Source organism: Excalfactoria chinensis, chromosome 5, assembly GCF_039878825.1.
Source record: "Excalfactoria chinensis isolate bCotChi1 chromosome 5, bCotChi1.hap2, whole genome shotgun sequence".
Classification (NCBI taxonomy): Eukaryota; Metazoa; Chordata; class Aves; order Galliformes; family Phasianidae; genus Excalfactoria; species Excalfactoria chinensis.
The window spans coordinates 21,574,376-21,594,088 of record NC_092829.1 but is presented as its reverse complement, the minus strand read 5'-3'; the positions used below and the strand labels follow the sequence as shown (position 1 = coordinate 21,594,088).

Here is a 19,713-nt window from a genome sequence, read left to right as displayed (position 1 = left end):
ATGCTGTCCTAAGAAAGCATTTGAAAGCAAAGGAGCAACACCTTTCACAAGGTAGCATTAAATCCAGCACAGATGCTGAAGTCCTGATTCTGTATTATTCTGTACATTCCATACACAGTATTCTGTGTAGCAGTCTACATTAATGCAAAGTAGAGTGAAATACTGTCAAAACAGACCAACTGTGTTTATCGCTCACTTTTCCTGCTGCTGGTGATGGCACAAGGTGAATAGTAATGGTGAGCTAGCCCATAATCTTCCAAACAGAAGGTAGAGAGCAAACAATTTGACAAGATTAGTTATTGTGGACCACAGATAAAGGCTTAATATTTTAGCCAAGGCCTCTGTAAGCCAGGTTTATTTTGAAATATGTCTGCTGTCAGGAGCCCAACTGGCTGTATTTGCTTCGAAGTTTAATCATATACAGAATTACTCTTTTGAGCTGAGAAGATGCTGAAAGGGATTTAATAGGAATGCTTGTTTTGTGACAGGGCTTTTCAGAGACAGCATGGCTTGCCCAGCCAAATTTAAGGTCTGTAAGTTTAGTGGAACATACTTTTTGGAGTGACATTACAACCAGTGTTGGTCAGTCAGGAATTGGCAGCAGTATCTGGAGTAATTAGATTCAACACTGTGGTGTACCACAGTTTAGAGTTTGCTGATGCTGCTAAATCAGTCTCTAAGACTCGTCTTTTAAGACCATTTATACCAGTCAGTCCAGCCACCTGTCTGCCACAGGGCACAGAATTCTACCCTGTAATTCTGGCATCAGGTTTAAAACCACTGCTGAATACCCAGAATCCAATGCAAAAGTTGCAGAGGAAACTTGGTTAGGCAGTTAGGAAACTGGTCCTTCTGAGCCAGCATAGTCGTTAACAGAATGATGGTTTATGAAGAAATTATTACAGTCTGGTATATGATGCATTACATGCAGACAGGTTATATTTTTTAGTAAATCAGTTGGAACTTACTGTTTTTCTAAAGTCAGGTTTTTATGGTGATAAAAATAATATTTAAATTTAGGAGTAAGAATAGAGTTTCATTGACCAGAAGGCAAGAGAGAGATGCCTCTGTAGCATGGCAAACCACATACTGCGAGGTTTTACCTGTACGTTCCAGGCTTTGGTGCTATGAATATTTAAGCATTTTATTCAAAGAGAGCAGCTTCCACAACTGAAACTGGAAACAATCCCTCAGAACCCAATGTTAGCACAGTGCTGCTTCCTGAAGAGGGAAGCCACTGGACTCTGGCTCCCTTCCACAAATCCCAGATCTGAACCAGTTTCCTCTGGCCTCTAGATTAAATGAGGCACTGTCCAAGCACCTAGCTCTAGGAAGGTGCTCGTATCAAAGCAGCCTCTCCTCTTTGTGTCACTAATTTCCTTGACTTTTGCAAAAATTACTCTGTAGGATTCAATGAAATATATCCAAGAAGAAAACCAAGGGAAAATAGAGAAACAAAGGGAAGGCTTTTCTTTTTCATACTGAGGTGAAATTAAGTGGTTTGTGTGTGTGTGTGTGTGTGTGTGTGTGTGTGTGTGTGACCGCTTAGTGAGCAGTCAGTTATTCACTGAGCTCAGCTGCTAAATTGCTTGTAATGCTTTTGTCCAATGCATTGTATTTATCTAATATATTTTAAATGCTTGGTTTCTAAAGGGAATTTGTGTTAGCAAAACACATTCCAGAAGCAGCCAGAAATCATGCAAGTAAGGCCATCTTCATAGCCTAAACCTAATCTTATCTATTGGAAAGATAACCAAGGGTTATAGTTTAGGTTTATAAGCCTTTATATAGCATTTCAAAATCCAGGAGGGTTTTGTTTTTATCACTTAACCCCCCATATGCAGGTAGAAGCTATTGTTTTCTGCTAGTCTGTATATTGCTTTGCAGATTAGGGCATAGGCTACTTGAAGGATGCTTTTGTTGGGTTTCTTTTCATTTGAACATACATTTTGGCCACTTCTGGGGCACGATGCCCTGGAAGATCATTCTGTGACGCTGCAACTCTGTCATGTACAGAACTTGTGGATAAAAGCCACTGTTTTCATTTTGAGTTCTTTTGGTCAAAATGTAGCAGTGTGGGAGGAGCTGTGTGGATTTACACGGTTTTAGAGTTTTTCCTGATCCCAAGTTCCAGTCAGCAGTCAGCAGTTGAGAGGGTGATTACACCAGTAGATACGGTTTTTTCAGCTCTACATCCAGCTGCTGGGCTCCTTGAACAAACTTCCCTGGCAAGTAAGAATTTTAAGTCTTATTGAAGCTGATTCTAGAATCAAAATGGCTATACTTAAGGGAATAAAACCTTAAGAGTTTTCCATCTAATATCATGCAGTCTATGTAGGCTTTTGTCAGCTGTAGAGGTGGTAAGAGAATGCGGTTTAAAAGAATTGAAAGAGGAGCTGAGAGTGGTAGAGAATCTGTCTTGAGAAAGACATAGCTGGCAACATTCATGTTCAGGCAACATTTCAAGGCTCTTCACAATGGTGTGCCTTTTGCTCCCTTCTCCCAAGCATCATATTGCACATTGCATCTGTACTACGAAGAGTATTTATTCACAAGGAAAAGTAACCTTCATTTGTTAAATCTGTGTCCTGGGATACCATCAAGTGTAGTCAGTGCTGCTTTCAGTGAATTAAAATATGATGGGGCTGTACTGGTAGATGAATCATGATTGCACGAAGCAATAGAAGATGCTTTCTTCAGGTCACTGCCATCTGTATTTTCAATCAAACTCTACAGACCTCCAGACTTTCCGGGTAGTTCCCAGCACATCTCATTTGGCTATTGACACATTTAGTTAGCTTTGATTTTGATGCATCGTGTTATTCCTTCAGTTTATCATAGATTAAGATGCTCACTTTCCAAAAGGAGCTGCCTGCAGTAACCCACTGGGCTTGGTGCAATGCCTAGCCAAGAAGGGGTGATTCTCTCATCCTCACCCCTCACAGGTAGTGCCTCGCTTACACAAATGGCCTTATTAACTGTCTTTTATTACTCACAAAGAAAAATGTTGCTTAGTGTGAGTCAGAATGGCAGAGTTGGGCCCTGTGTGAACAAAGAGTCCAGGATTATCGTTCCGAAAAGCCCCCTGAGGCCTGTATCAAGAGTTATTAAGCACTGATTCAGCCCATAGCATTATTTTGTAGGCTTAAGTGGGATTTCAGTGGTATATTGGGTCTTGTGTCTGTGTAGGGGTGAATTTTGCCCTCTGTTTTTTTTATCTTATAAATAGCTGTTACAGTTTCTCTTTTACATTATTGTTTAAATCTTTCAAAGGTGTCGTTTCTTAATCCACTGTGCATTTTTTTTTTCTTTCTTCTAATAAAGAATAAATAAATTTGCAAATCCATACATGGCTGAAACAAAAGGCAAATAATCCCTGCACAGTTTGTATTTGGTGCGAGATACCTCATTTTGATGATTTCAGTCATCATTCATCTGAAAGGCAGAAGCTATGATTGTTAACCTCATTATTTTCTATGAAGCCTGATAGTTTCAAGGTTAAACAGAAGGCATCTACTTTCATCCCAGTGGCATTTCTCTTCAAACAAGGGCAGCTCCTTGCTAACATGAATGCTGCCATGTGCAGTGCCACTGGCTAGTCCCAGTGTGGGGCATAGCTGAGTCTGACTGTAGGACTGCTAACCTGCATCCCTGAAGGAAACCTCAATTATTAAATACATTTTTACCCCTCTTCTGTAAGCTACATGATTTCTTTTTGACTGCGTAGAGATTTTAATATGGTCTGGTTTTGGATTTTGCTGTTTCTGCTGTTTATCAAGAGACAATTGGCAGCCCAAACCTTCTGTTTTAAATGTTACACCTTTCTTTTATGTTCTGAAGCACATTAGAGAAGGTTTTGGTGAGAGAGAAAGAGAGGGTGACCTGTTTAAAGTGGTAAGAAAGCTGCAGCAGTGCTTCTGAAAGTGGAGGGTAGAAAGTCCTCATTGCTGTTGATATTGAGGGTTGATCTGTCATTGTTTTCTGAAGTTGCATGTGGACTGAGAGCTGATTTAACAGGAAGACATCTCAGGAGGAGGAGATGAGAAAAGTATGACCTTTCAATAACTATGAGTTAAAACTCTTAGAACCCAAAAAGCACAGATTCATCCACTTTAAGGAGTAAATATGCTGGAAAACCCCTGACTTTGTACTTGCATGAGCGAATTGTAGTGATTTAGAACTGTTGGGGTAGCGCCTTCAGAGAGACAAAATGCCATAGATTTATGTTACAAAACAGGAAAAAATGCACTCATTGGTTAAAAAAGGAAAATCAATACATGGACAATAGGAAGGAGAGGCATGGCTAAGCAGTAACTCTTTACCTATACTTAGGAAGTGAAATTGTAGTCATTAAAAGCTGATTCTTTAGAGTCCCTGTGGAACAACTAGAGCCAGGTGAACTTTCCACATACATTTCCCGGTGTCAGATAATTGCGTTAGGGTGGTGAATTCTTAATCAAGTTTCAGGAATTAAGTCACCTGGTGAGTACAATAAGAGGTGTAGTTTCATGTCACTTTGTGGTTCCTGGAAAACAAGAGTGTTTCAGTACGTACCATGTGTGTTAGTCACGACTTGTGGCATTAAATCCAAAATGTGTTAACTAGTTTTCCTGCTCTGATACAGCCATTAGATAAAATATGCTTTACAGTTTTGATAAAGCAGTGTTATTTTTTAATTCCTATCTACATTCTTTGTGTTATATAATATTTAAAAAAAAAAAAAAAAAAAAAAAAAAAAAAAAAAAAAAGAAAAAAACCTGTCTTTTCAGATATGAAGCAATGGTCAACTTTGCAGTAGTGAATACAGCTACTTGAACTTGCTGTTCATTGTTATCCATTATAGAAGCTGTGTGCATAATATGCTGGTTACTGCTCTGAAAGTGTTCCACTACTTGCAGTGCCTAGCTCTGTATAGGCAGTTTTATTTGTGGGATAGCTTTCATGGAAGAATTTCGTAAAGAAATAGCTTAAATGCAAGATTACTGGAATGCTGAAAATAAATGCATGCAAATGGAAAAACCCTAAACAAATCTAAATCTTTGGGTTTCCCTACCTACAAAGGAGAGAACAAATTAAGCCACCAAGATGCTGGACATACTTATAGCCTGTCCATTAAAATTAAGGATTAGATGTTCTCTGACCCACTTATTTTGACTTAATTTTTCTGTAGTCTCCATAACAGTCATGCAGGCCACCTTCAAATATCATTGTGCACATCAGAGACTTGGCTTGTCATGTACTTTGAAAAAGCTTCTGACATAAAACACATGGGGTTTGGGCATAAATTTGTAAATTGAACAATAAAAATATCTTGCACTGCTGGGTAACAGCAGGGTATTTTTTAAAGGGAAACAACAGCCAGGTGTTAAATTTAAGAAGAGGCATGAACTGGCCAAATTTTTAAAAGTGCAAGAACTGAGCACTGTGCTAACACCGAAGAGTATGTGTGCCACAATTGCTGCACAGGGTTTTGTGTTAGTTCCTTGTGGGGATTCACATACTCCATATACTATAAAAGAAAAGCAAGTTGGTACGTATCCCTGACTGCAGATGGGTTGGGTTTTAGGTTTAAAAGTTTTCTGTAAGTTGTCTGCATTTTCCCTTAATGTCTCTCTTTTACAGTAGTGCTTTGTTTCTGAGCGTGACCACCACCAGGACAGCTTGGTTCAGTGCAAACACTGTCTCTTTCAGCCAGAACATTCCTAACGTTAGCTTCCTTTTTTTTTCTCCTCTCCCTCTCCCCTGCCCCCTCTCAGGTTGGAAAGGCTGGTGGACGTCCTAAGGAAGAAGGTTGGAGCAGGGACCATTAGGACCGTGATCTGATTGAAAGCTCCAGTCTAAGGAAGCATTCACATCTGGTGACCAGGCTGCTTCATTCAGCACTGTGTAAACACTAAAGCCTTAACTTAGCAAACAGTTGTTAGAAGTGGGACACTCCAGCGACATTCCAAGCTGAGATAAAATCAAATCATAAATGTTTAACTACTTTGCTGCTGAGTTCTGTGATTTGTTGAAATGTTTCACTGCAAACATATATTTGTTTTTAAGCAGATGCATTGTGGCTCTGTGTACTGTGAAAAATGATGTAGATGCTTATTTTAACAGTCTGTTCCATCTGTGTTACTAGACTACAGTCTGCTGCAAGCAAGGCACAGCTTGACCGTGTGTTCAGATACCTCCAGCTTCAGGCACAAAATCCTGGAAAGCAGCTTCAAAATTTGAATTCCTTGTGTTATTTATGAAACTGCAAACAGTCCAGCATTTGTATATTAAATACAGTAATTGATAATGTAAGTTTATGTTTAAGAAATAGCTCTGACCACAATATTGAAGATTTTTTTCCTCCTTGCTTATAGCCCACTGCAGCTAATAACCATAGCTACATCTAAAGGAAGGATGCACTTATAGCTTTATACAACACTTGAGTAACTACTGGATTAGATGCTATTTTAAGCATACCTTCAAAAGAAATGTACAGTTAGGTTTCATTGGAGGAACAACTGCATGAGTAATCATAAATCACTGTGTGAAAGCCTTGTGACATTGTGGGGTATCTCAGACAGTGGAGTTAGTTTCCTGGTTTGTTTTTTATTACTTCTCTGTCCTTCCCTATAGGGTAAATCCTTCAGATGTTTAGAAATCACCTTACAGAGTCAAAATGCATCTATTTGGTGTAAGGTGAGTGGCTCACACATTTCCTGCAAGGATATTTTCCCAGCTTTATTTTGGCCTCTGATTTCTCTGCAGTGCAGGAGTACCATCCGGGTTGGATTTGGGGCCAGAATGCCAGCCCTCTGCTTTGCTGACTCCCAAAGTGCCCTGGGTGGGAATTTGAAGGCTGAAGGATAAAATCCTACAGAAAGCAAGGAAACAGAGGAGTGGGGAGGAAAATTGCAGGTACATGGCCATATTACCCACAGATATAGGAGAGTTGGCCCTAGATGTATGTTTGCAAACCAAATATCTCCATGTATTCTGCATATTTTTATCACACAACTAAAGGTGATCGGAAGAGTCAGCTCAAGGCAGCTGCCCAACAAACCTGGCCCCTTGCAGGGAAATGAGCAGCATTCCTTCAAGTCAAATTTATCCAGGGTCACTTCAGAAACTCCTGATGAGCTCCTTTTTGACCTTTGGTCAATCCTGAGATAGCCAGTGAGGCTGGAGTCTTTCCACAACATGTATTCAGTGGGATGAAAGTTTCATGCTTCCAGACCAGAAGCCCACCAACCCAGCACCCAGCCCCTTCCACCTCTCTAGTGTGCTCCCATTCTGCATTCAGACAACTCAGTGCTCTTTTTTCCATTGTCCTCATTGAACCTTGGATCACTAATTGAAAGAACAGATCAACTGAGCTGTCAGCACTGCTGAGCCACTCTGCTTGAGGAAATGCTATAACCTAATTTGTCTGTTACAAAAACATTGAACAACCATACTCTGTTCTTACCATTTTTACATCCCTTATGATTTAATGCATTTTGCATCATTCCTTCACCATCTTCCAGACAGAAGCCTGAGTCTCTCATAAAGGAGCTGTCTCATGTTTTCAACTTGCCTTGTTGTACTAATCTATTTCTTTTCTAGTTCTTCAGTGTTTTTACCAAGATAGAGCAGAATTTGTGCATGGTTTTCAAGCCTTGACTTTAACAGATGTCATAATTATGTTTTCTGTTTTACTCTCCAAGCTATTTGTAATTGTTTAAGCATCAGAATTTCTTTAGGAAAGCTTATGTCTTTTAAGTTAGTACTTCTATAATAATAATAATAATAACTTTTGGTCTTATTCTTCAGTTATAGTATGCAGTTCAGAATTCATCATGGGATGTGCAAGATTAGAACAGATCAGAGCCATTTTCTGAACGTTCAGCTGCTGTATTACTATGCGTTCCCTGACTGATTACCTATTCCACAGCTCATCCTAACTACTACAGGAACAGAATACCATCAGCAAATATTGCTATCTCCAAAGTATCCCCCATTTCAAGGCAATTTCTTATGGTCTTGAAGTAAGTTGAACAGCATTGGGTCTGGCAAAAATCCCTATAGCTACAGTAAGGTAGTTTACCTTCACTATGAAAATGATACATTTATTGCTAGCTGTTGTTTTAAGCTAACTTTAAACTACATGTTTTTCCATGTGAAGATTTTCCATATTACTCCCTTGGCAGCTGTGTTGAGGGAGCTTGTTTGCTACTTGGGAAATGCAAGTTTACTTAATCACAGCTTGTTTTCCATGCATGAATGTGCTAGGTTCCTCCTCTCCATGTGTATCAGAATTCCTCACCTTGCCCCTCCTTGCTCATAGCCTGGTGTGTGGTCCTCAGCAGATCCTACAGTGGTGGTTGTAAACAGCATGAAGCCCCTCAAGAAGCATACAGGTACCCTGGGGAGGCTCTCAGGCAACTCTGTGGGTTAATGGCAAAACACTTTCACTTCTTCTCCCACTGCAGTGAATGACAATGGTTGGACAGTTCCAGAAACAGAGGCCCAGCCCTTGGTGCCTTCAGGTGGCTTTCTGGCCTCAGTGAACTCAGTCTGTGTTTTGTCTTTCAGTGCAATGAGGGCAGGAACTCTGATCTGGCATGTAGAAATAGGCAATAATGATAACACGGATTAATTGGCTTTTGTTGTGTAGATTATTCAGTGAGAAGTGATTGATGTCTGCGCAGTGCTCTGAAGGCAGAGAAATCCTGTCCTATATAGCAGACATGGAGAAGTCACTTCTGTCCTAACTCATGGAGAAAGATGAGCTTGCATAAGATTAAGTAACAGAAGTACCAATTTGTTTCCCTCACAGTGATGAAAGGTGGCTCACCATGGGCAACGCTTATGGTGACAGTTGTAATTACTGGTCAAATTAGTGTCCCTGTTGTTTTGAAGAGCATTGAGATGCTCAGGAGAACTCAACCCCTGTGAGATTTCCCGTGTTTCTCTCGATGATCCTGCAGCATGCTTGCATTGGGAGCCATTTCTGCAATATGCCAGGGTAAAATATGTAAATAGCATCCTGTTGGCTTGGGATAAAAGCGTTATTAATGCTTTTCGGCACTGTAATTATATTCATAGTAAGCCTTCCCTAAGCCCATACTAATTAACAATATTATGACAAATCAACTTTAACAGAAAAGAACTGTGGACCTTCAGTCATTTAGTACTGTTTTTCATTCAGCCCACAACCCAAAATGAGTAGCATGGTTTTCTGCACAAGTGCCAGGAAAACTACTGATACTTGCAAAGTTCAGAGCCAGGCCAGTCATGTTAGCAGAATCCCATAGGTGAAGTCAGTTTGATTCTCCTTTAGATGTATTCACAATAAAGCAAGATTCATTAGTTAACCATTAGTACTGGAGAACATGAAAGCAGCCCTTATGAATAAGCCATCGTATTTAAATAGTTTAGTAATGTCAAAATGTTTTCATTAGCACACTTGTTTATTTATTCCAAATCACAGGATGCTTTACAGATATTCACCTTAATTTTCAAATTAAATGGCTAAATGGCTTTATAACTTTTCTTATCAAATGATCAAGAATTATAACATCCTTCATCCACATACACAAATGAACTTGCTATCTGCATGTTGAGATTCTTCTGTGCTATTATTTTCTTCATTTAGAACACTTCCTGATGAAGTCTGCTAGCATTTTCTTCTTTTTAATTTGTATGCCACAAGATTTTCTTCACATGCAGAAATAAGCTGCAAGACACTTTATGTCTCTGACTGTCAATTTCTCTAATATTGCTCTCACTATGATCACAGCGTTAATGTGCTGAATCTTATTATTGTACCATTTCACATCAGGTCTACAGAGTGGGACTTCTCTTGTTTGTTCTTCTCATGCATTGGTAAATAAAATGCATTCACGAGTCCAAAAAACAAAGTGGTGTTCTCATATTAGGTTGATTATAAGTCAGCTGTTGAGCTTCGCTGGTCTAAACATTTCATTCTTCAGTTTTGTTAGGAGCACACGTGTTCTGGGAGGCTTTTAAACAAATGCTTGAAATGGTTGAAAGATTTACATTGCCGGTGCCTGGCTAAATATGTAATCTTTAGAAAAGACATGGTTTATTTTGGCACCATTTGAAAAACTCAAATATTTTAAACATTTGTTAAGTTTGAGCTTGCACATTTCAGCGAAAAGTTTGCATTCCAAAATTACATCTCAGGTTACCTGTCTCTCTCTCTCTCTCTCTCTTTTGTATTTTGTAATCCTTTTATTAAAATAGTCTTTGCAAAAGGAGTTGAGTTTTTGGAGGGAGGTGTTTGTTTGTTTGTTTTTTAATTGTAAAATATTGCCTTTACCTTAATCGATTTGTAAGGTAACTTTTACCTGGTAACTCTATTCAACTAAACTTCAGAAATGCAAGTACAGAAATGCTTTCAGAATTTAGATCTTCGTGTGAGCGGCCAAGGCTTGTTTACGAAATTAGTCAAATACAAGAATTCTGGCCAAATCCTGCACAGCTTCACACTCAGTCATTCTGAGTGCTGAAATAAATAAGTACTAGCCCTCATGTTGGGTGCAGGGCCAGACAATAAGGAAAGCAGGTTGAATGAGTACTGAACTCAGGGGAAAAGCTCAGGGAAAAAGAAAACCTTTTGCCTGGAGTTATTTTTCTTTTCTGTCCTTCCCTCCCTTGGCAGAAGCTAGGGGAGGGGTTGCAATGTTTAGCCTAAATTTTTATTTTAAAAACAATTCCCACAGGTTTTAACCTGAAAGTTGTACTGAAGCTTAAAAAAGTGAGAACATATAAATTGAAAACGCTGTATTTTGTGTAACTCCTGCCAGATCCCCAGTTCAACAAACACTTGAGCATACCACTACAATTATGCACGTGCTTTGGTGTGTTGCCCAGTCAACAGCCAACTGCAAAGGGTCACACGCCTTTCTGCGAAGCTGTCATCAGGAGGAGTTTGGCGTGTTTCCTCCATGGTTACCTGGGGCCAAAGGTCCAAACAGTGCCACATTCACAGGAGTTCCTAAGCATTTGAATGGCTTCTGAACATGCTATAGCAGATCCATTGTCATATAGTGAAACAGCAACATACCTGGCAGAATTCGTCACACCTGATAAACCTTGCAGAATACATTACATGAATTTAAGATGATTACTACTCATACATGAATATGAGTACTGTATTTCACATATGACTGAACAATGAAATGGTTTCCTGAAAAATTCAAAAGGTGGAAGCTATGGGTTTGAGTTTTTTTGTTTGGTTTTGTTTTTTTATAAAGTAAGTATTACTAAAACTACTTCCAAAGCCAAACTTATAAGAAAAGAGAAAAAACAAAAGCTTAAGATGGAAAAATGAAAAACTAGTTTGGTACTACTCTAATTCATTTTCTGTAACCTCAAGACCTTTGTTTGCAGTTCTTTTTTTTGCTGAAGTAGTGCCACTATTTCACAACATTTTCTTTTCACATAGCTAAACTGTTTTCAAAAATCAGTCCATGAGAAATGAGGTTATTGGTGTTTAAGTTGAAATCAAGAAAGATTTCACATACTTCTAAGTAACAATTCGCTTTTCAAAAAGTTAACTAATATCTTCACTTGGATATATACAACTCAGATGCAGCCTATGTGGAAGTATACTAGAGTAGAAATAGAATAAGAAACAGTAGGAAGTCTCCATCAACACATGGTTACCAAACATTAGTGGTACAGTTAAGCAAAAGAGGAAGACACAAGAAACACTTGAAGCTATGACCTCCAGATTGGCAGACCAGTTCTAGCACTTAACTGTATTCTCTCTGGTAAGGACACCAGCCTTGCACACAATTAACAAATATAGAGCTCTACATCATCATAGGATATGGAGCTTTGGGGCTCAAAAACACCATATAATGATTTTTAAACCTGGAGTTATGAGTTCTCAATGTGTGTGATCCAGTCAGCATACTGAGAAAGATGTAGGTAAATCACAGCTTTTACTTGAATTCTACTTCCTGTTGGACAGGAAAGGCATAAATCAGGACTGGTCAGTGCTAAAGCTGCATAATAGCAAAGTGGAAGATAGAAATTTCGTTTTGAGCAGGACAGCAGAAAGGAGTTGTATGAAGGAGAAAAGAAAAAAAGAAAATAAAAAAGCATGAGTGTGGAAGCGTAGTCTGCTTCATATGGAAAAAAGCAGGAAAATTGACCACAACAAGCAACAGAAATACTTCACTTTGCAGATGCATAGAAGCATTGAAAATGACATGGAAGTCATAGCACAACACAGGTTCTGAAGTGTTTGTAGGTGCCTCGCTGAAGTTAAAGTAGGTGTGAGATCATGAGGATAGGAAATCTGTTGAAATTTGGTTGTGCTCAATTTGTTCACTAAATTCTTGTTTGATATGACAAGATAGCTCTAAATTTTGAATAAAACAACATTCCTAATTAACATTTAGCTGGTTTGGTCACTGTATAACCAGCATGTTCAGTTGGCAGTTCCCCCCCTGCTTCTCTCCGTTTGAACAATAGAAATCACACCTGTCCTATCACTAAAGCTTTTGTTGTTATAAATAAGCGTAAAAATTAATATCACCAAAACAGTAAATATTGAAGCCTTTTATGGTTTTTGTTAAGAAATCTCAGCATGCATTTAAAAAGAAAATGAAAAATGATAGCACTTTCTCCCACTGATGGGTTTCTTCACATGGGGGATGATCAGAATTGATCACAATGGATGCAGGATGTTCCAGGCAGATATTAACACCTCTATTGCAGGTATTGCGTCCTTATGTCAGTTTTACTGTGGCTTGGGTGTGTGAAATGCCACCTCTGGCCATCACCCACAGCTCTTTGTCACAACGTTTCTAACAGATGCCACCTTGCCTTTCAGAGTCACAGCTTCTTCTGTCCCATAGAGTAGTTCTCCATTATGACTCAGAGGCATTGCTTATGGAACATGTTGCTCCCATGTAATTTTGAACTGGGTTTTACTTTCTGCTTGGTAGCTTGAAGTGCAGGGTCAGAGATGTGCAAACTTGTGCTGTGCTCTATGTTGAGCAAAGGCATGCCATCATGCAGGGAAATGTGTGCAAAGTGTGAGGGACGGCTCTTATCTTGCACACATTCGGCATTAAATATCTGAGCACAGCAGTGCTGCTCTCACATGCACTGGAATAGAGACCAGAAAGCTTCAAAGTTTTGCCCTGCTTTGATCACATAATGGAGAAGCTCACCTCAATTGCTTTCCAAGCAGCTAAATGCCCCACTTTCTCTGCATTTTGCCAGTCTGCTTGTGATAATTTTATTTCCCAAGAGCTCTAACAGTCACCAGAGTAAGACTTATAAACCTGAACTGCCTCTGCCTAAAGAAAATATGCTTTCATCACATCTGTTTTTGTGAGATCCCACAGGACTGTTCACAGAATTCCTACATAGCAAAGCCACTGCCGGCTGTAGTGGCTGCCTACTCTGATTCTCAGTAGAGGTGTTATTCTTGTAATTTTCCATACATTGAGATTTGATCTGCAGGTGACAAACATTGCACATTACAAGGCATTTCATACAAAACTTCACCCTTGCACAGACTGATTTCCTGTATCACCAACCATTTGTTATCGCGTGACCTGCTGCCTGCTATCTCATTAAATATCCAATTTCTTTTTTTCAGCACTGTTGACATTTTCTCTCCTTAAAGCCACCTGCTGCAGGTACCTGCTGGGAGATTGAACTGTGGCTTCTCATGAGCAGTGCATTGAGCCAAGGCCTGGCAGGCTGCACCACACACTGCCCTCCTGACCCAGGATGTGCCAGAGTTACACCACCGCCTGTCACCAACGTGTCCTGTTCCCTACTTCACCCCACCCCCCACTTGTCAAACCTGTAAATTTTGTCTTTGGTTCCTGTTCAGTTTCTCTTCTGCCCAAGTCATTCATATACAACACGTGTCTAGCTAGCTGCCATGTTGGTTTTGGGGGATTATAATGTGTCCACGTGGCATAATTCTCCTCAAGGAAAAATATTGCTACTACTCTTCATCAAGATGGGAAACAGTCCCTGATAGGATGGTTCAACAAGTCAACCCCCAAGGCAAGTTCCTTGATTTCCTGTTACTTTCCAGGAACGCAGGGTGCCTACAGGGCTGGAGTTAACCCAGCACCCCTCAGCTTGTCACAAAGAGGCCACCCTAGAGTTGGCCCAGGTCTTCACATGGAACCATAGTCATGAGGTTTTGGATCCCTCTGAGGGGCTGCACAGAAAACCCACTGCTGTAATTGGACTTGCTTTCTGGTCTGTCTTCTGTGCTTTCATATCAGAAGGTCTCAATATCCTGCTTTTGCCTGTGTTGTTAAAGAGCAAATTAATCTCTCAAATCCCTCCCTGTTTTGATAACAGGAGACCCTGAATAGATGGCCTAACCTTCCCTTGGACAAAATGACTAAGGAGAGTTTCTGATACCACCTACAAGATACAACTCAAATAGTACAGCATTCCTGAGTTCCAACTCTTGGATGTGAGAATGCTTGAACAGAACCCAGCATTCCTTCCCTGTCTCAGACCTGGGCTGTATAGAACCCATTTCCATTCTTTTACCATATGTTCTCCCTATCCCAAGAACCACGATCACCACTAAGGCTCAGTGTCACCCAGGGACTGGTGGGACACCTGTCACAGCCAACCAGCAGTGCAGCCTCTGGTCCTGCTTGGGTGTCCTGTGTCCTTGGTGACTTGGGTGATAAAGGAACCTGCCTTCAATTCAGGCTGAAATGTCTCTATAGTCAAACTAAACTTCCTTGATAGAAGTGCTGTTGGAGGAAGGTAAAGAGGAAAATAAGAAGAAGAAAGTACAGAGACTGTAGGAAGAACAGATGAAAGACAGATGGATGAAAGAGAGAGGGGAGAGGCATTGCATGAGGATGGATGTGCAAGACAGTAGTGAAAAGGAAAGCTGAGGGAAATAAGATAGCAATAGGAGCTCATATTATCAAGCACTACATCATCGATGCCAATCCCCTCGTCCTGTATTTTTATTGCTGGGCCATGAATGGTCCCATTATGGAAAGAAGTAGGTCCTTGTCACAGCCATTTGAAAGTCACAAGAGGTGAAGCCAGGAGGATGTCTGATAAGGAAAAAAGAGAGAAAGAGAGAAAGAGAGAAAGAGAGAGAGAGAGAGAGAGAGAGAGAGAGAGAGAGAGAGAGAGAGAGAGAGAGAGAGAGAGAGAGAGAGAGAAAGAAAGAAAGAAAGAAAGAAAGAAAGAAAGAAAGAAAGAAAGAAAGAAAGAAAGAAAGAAAGAAAGAAAGAAAGAAAGAAAGAAAGAAAGAAAGAAAGAAAGAAAGAAAGAAAGAAAGAAAGAAAGAAAGAAAGAAAGAAAGAAAGAAAGAAAGAAAGAAAGAAAGAAAGCTGAAGTGATCATGCAGTTAATCTTGTTGGTTTAGCTGAGTTCCATGGTGATTTTATTTAATTGCACTGTAATTTGAGCTAAGTCAAAGGATGGCAAGAAGGGTGGCTGGGCAGAGGCTGGTGGAATGTGCATGAGAAGCAGTGGTGCTGGTGTTGGTGTCAGTGCTGGGGCGGATCTGCTAGGCAGGATCTGAAGGCTTTAGGGGGGGCATGGCATGAGAAGGGGGTGACTGGCTCTGGGGCAGGCAGGACTAGCAGTGGGGGTGGCAGCCACTTGCAGGTGACATGATGATATGGTGACATGGTGCTGACCTTAGCTGGGGAGAAACACCACACTGAGAATGTTTAGGAGGAAGACAGAAGGACTCAGGGTTGTGAGGAGGGATATCACAAGAACAGGACTACAGAGCTGAATGGCAGCACGGAGAATCCACCAACCCAAGCAGGGACCACACAAACTATCTGAGGCCATACCTCGAGTTCTCTGAAGTTTTTCTGTAGATTACAGCAGGGCCTGCCCTTCATAACAGGAGGGGCACCCAGTGCCCAGGTCCATCAGCAGCAGCTGCACTGTCATTGATACAGCTCTGACAAACCATAGATGACTGCTGTTTGATTGAGTGATGCTAATCAGAGCTGTGTGCTCTGCAGCAAATGAAAGAAAGGTCATGTAGGTCGACTGGCATGGAGTGGCAAGAATTTTTGACTAACATGTTCCTAGGAACATTAACTCTGGTTGAAATACAGCTGGCACAGCCACTGTGGGCTCTAAAGATGCAAAGGATACATTAAACTTTCAATTCTTCCATCTGTGCTGCAGCCTTCTTACAGTAACAAGGTGCTGACTGAATATTAAGAACAGTCATTTCAGTGATACTTGATAATGATCAGAAAAAATGAAAAGTGAAATGAATTTGTGTTTCTGCAGTGTATACTGTGGCTGTGGCAAATATTACAGAGGCGAGACATGGTAGTTTGTGCTGGCATGCAGCATATCTAGAGGCCTTGTATAAGAAGACAAAGCAGCCACAGGAACAGGGCTGGCTGACAGAGCAGTGTGAGTAGAGATCCTGGGGCTCCTCTAAGAGCCAGGAACTCCCCTTCAGCAAACCCTTACTGCCTCAGGGATCGAGCTCACACATTTCCCCTTTGATTTCTCAAGAGCCCTTGTCATACCAAAGAAAAGACAGCATTAAATGTGTGCCACCTTTGTCCCTGAACTTTGGGGGAGCTCTTATCACAGGAGAAACTGCATTTCAGCTGCAGATTTTAGCCAGACACAGTATCTCTTGCACTTCCTTACAGTGCCCTGAACACTGCCTCAAAGCAGAACACCAGTGATGGACAGGTTGCAAAACAAACGCCATGAGGTTTGCTTTGTGAAGAAGCTGATCCAACTTTTTTTTTTTTTCTACAACAAAAACTGTCTCAGAGGGCCAGCTAGAAGCCTTGCTGCCTTTTTCCTTTCAATACAGCACCTAATTTTATAGATTTGATTTCATATCCAATTTATTTCTGTTACATACGTGTACAGATGAGATTTTAATTTGCCTGCAGATTTTCAAGCCCTGGAAAGTAAGAACTGTGTCATTTTAGGAAAAATGACTTGAGCTCCTTGTATTATTTTCATAATCCCCTCTCCCATTCCTGTACATCAGCATTTTTTTCTGTATAGGCCCTGTGGCTTCTATGGGGTCCAACTTTCTATAGCGTTTCCTGCCAGGTGCTGCCAGGTGCTGAGCAGCCGCTGCTGCTGCAGCTGTGGGTGCGACACCACAGCTCTGAGCTCCACTCTGTGGAATGCTACATTTGTATTAACATGTATCTCCCTTTGTGACTTTCTTTTTTTTCTTTCTTTCTTTCTTTTTTTTCTTTTTTTCCTTTTTTCAGAACTGAAAATGATGCCCTTTAAAAACCTCTTCCTGGAGAGAGAGGGAGGGAGACTGAGAGAAAAAAAATACACTCCCCTTGGAATTTAACCTTAATTTGAACCAAGATCAGTGAAAGAAAAGCACTTTCGTGCATTGTTCAGCAGCTCCACCCAGCCAGCCCCTTATCTAACCTGAGTCTCTATTGCCCACAGCTTTGTAACTTTTGCAGCAGGAGCTCCACATGCTCTTACATGCTTTAAAGCCAGCTTGGAGACAGGGTGGCATTGCAATAGCAAGAAACACTGAGCAATCCCATTTTGTTCATCCCCAAACTGCACAGCACCGTACCTCTGAGGGCTTACAGGGGCCTGGTAGCAGGGCAAGCAGCCCCTGCCTGCACCCTTAACCAGGGGATTTAAAATGTTTGTAACTCCCGGGTTTAACCCAGCTCCTTGGATTTCTTTTACCTTCTGAGAGGCAGACAACCCTTGTATTGCATGACGTCAGCTCGAGGTCAAAATTCAACCTTAAGCACACACATAAACCAGCAAGCTTCCTTGTTTGCTGTTCAGAGGCGGACTTCCACTGTATGTCTCCTATCGTCTGGGCTGGGGGAACAGCCCATGTATTGCCTTCCTATCGCTTCTCACTTCCTAGAGAAGGCAGGCAGCTGCTCCAGGTGTGGTCCACATTTACACCATCCCCAACTCCTGCCAACCACCTGCTCCCTGCAGCCACCTCCTGCTCCCTGCTCCTCCTTGGAACTCTCCTGTCCCTGCATGCCTGCTGCTCAACATCCGTCCTTCCATGTCCGGCTTCCTCCTACTTCACTGTTCCCATCCTCCAGGCTCTGCCTTTTCCAGTCCCACAGCCCTTTGGGCCAAGTGCAGCCTCCCCTCACTTGCACTTTTCTCTGTGGAGCCTTAAATGTGAGGGCACGAATCAGGCGTTCACAGTAACTGCTCAAAATAAAGACCCAGTATCACTGAATCATAGAATCGTGGAATTATTAAGGTTGGAAAAGACCACTAATATCATCCAGTCCAGTCACTGACCCGTCACCACCATCACCATATCGTGCGGCTCACACGGAAAGGAGGATGCTTTTCAATGTACAGCACTTTGCCACGAGTCCTCCCCTTTTTAACGACTGCCGGCTGCTTTTCTTCCAAAGGGAAGTTTTGCAAAGTGCTGTTTGGTTTTGTTTCAGATCAAATGCAATAAAACCCTTCAAGGAAACGCGGCATGCGGCATTGTTCTCATGCTCCTCGAGCATTTGAAGGACCCCTTGGAAGGAGTGTGCGCTGGGAGGAAGCAGGAAAAAAATAAATAAGAAATATCAGGGAGACCCGGTCGGCATGAATCATTTCAGGCTCTCTGTTGAACCTGCGGTGAGATCACGTTTCACTTCTACCCTCGATGGGGCGTTCTCACACCCTTCAAACCCACGGGCACAGAGTCTAGTGGTTAGCATGGAGTCATTGGCTTATGTTTCAGCCAGATTTACAGGAGTTGAGGGGTTTTTTTTATGTTTTAAGGTAACTGCTGATCAGAAGAACGGTTATGCTTAAAGTAAAGAAATCACAGGTGCGGACAGTTGGGCGGCTGGAGAGGTCCCCCGGCGGGGAGCTGCAGGGGGCGGGCAGGGGGGCTCCCTGGCAAAGCAGCCGCAGCCCCTGGAGCCTCCTTCCGTAACTTCCTCCGGGGCTCGGCCGGCGGAGAGAGGTTGGGAAATCCCCGGCGTGAGACAGCGCTCCGACCGCTGCCCCTCCCCGCCCCTCCCGGGCTCGGAGGTGCCCGCACGGCCGGGGCCGGGGTGTGCTCGTTGGGCGGGAGAGGGGAAGAAGTCTCTGAGCCCCGCAGAGGGTGGGGGCTGCCGTTCGGAATCCCCTTCTCTGTCCCAAAACCTCACTCCGTTCCCCCAAAGCGCCCTGCCAAGTGCCATCGCTGGGAGGTGCCGCGTGTTTAGTAACCTGAGCGGTCCGTTTACAGTTTAAACCAGCGTTATTCTGTATACCTTTTTTTTTTCACCTTTTTTTTTTTTTTTTTTTTTTTTTCTTTTTCCCTCTACCCGTTTTTCAGGTACCCTGCTGTGCTGAAGCTGGCGCAAGCGCAGAGCCCACGGAGTACAGCTCCTTGCAGATATGGAAAGCTCGAGGCTGAGACTGTGGGAATTGAGGAGCTCTGTGTCCTCGTGTGTCTGTCCATTGACCAGTTACGTAAGGCTCTAGCTGTGCATAGCAACTCAGTACTGAAAGGCGTTACTGATACTTAGAGGGAAAAAGCGAGAAAAAAATATTTAAATGGTGTGGGTATTTGTACTGGTATTGGTATGGGTATTAGTATTAACGTTAGTGTTTGTATTTAGTTTCTCCACTTCTATTCTATTCCCACCGCCATGGAGAGGACTGCTGCACTGCACCCCCAGCACTGTGTGCTAGCTGCAGTCTGGAGGCTGCTAGAAGTTTTCCATTCAACATGTATCCATCGGTTGGTTGTTGCCC

At 41.9% G+C, this 19,713-nt stretch overlaps 1 protein-coding gene across 8 annotated transcripts in view; it reads left to right on the top strand.

Annotated features, from left to right (window-relative positions):
- Positions 1 to 10,234, top strand: part of MIPOL1 (mirror-image polydactyly 1) — a 173,154-nt gene extending 162,920 nt beyond the window's left edge. For 7 of the 8 annotated variants that reach the window (XM_072338789.1, XM_072338785.1, XM_072338783.1 and 4 more), the window contains one exon: positions 5,757 to 10,162. In XM_072338789.1, coding sequence (XP_072194890.1) covers positions 5,757 to 5,823 — 67 coding nt within the window. In that variant the 3' untranslated portion in view covers positions 5,824 to 10,162. Of the gene's footprint in view, positions 1 to 5,756 lie in introns of all 8 variants that reach the window. The other variant, XM_072338782.1, reaches the window with a different exon arrangement.
- Positions 10,235 to 19,713: the final 9,479 nt, after the last annotated feature.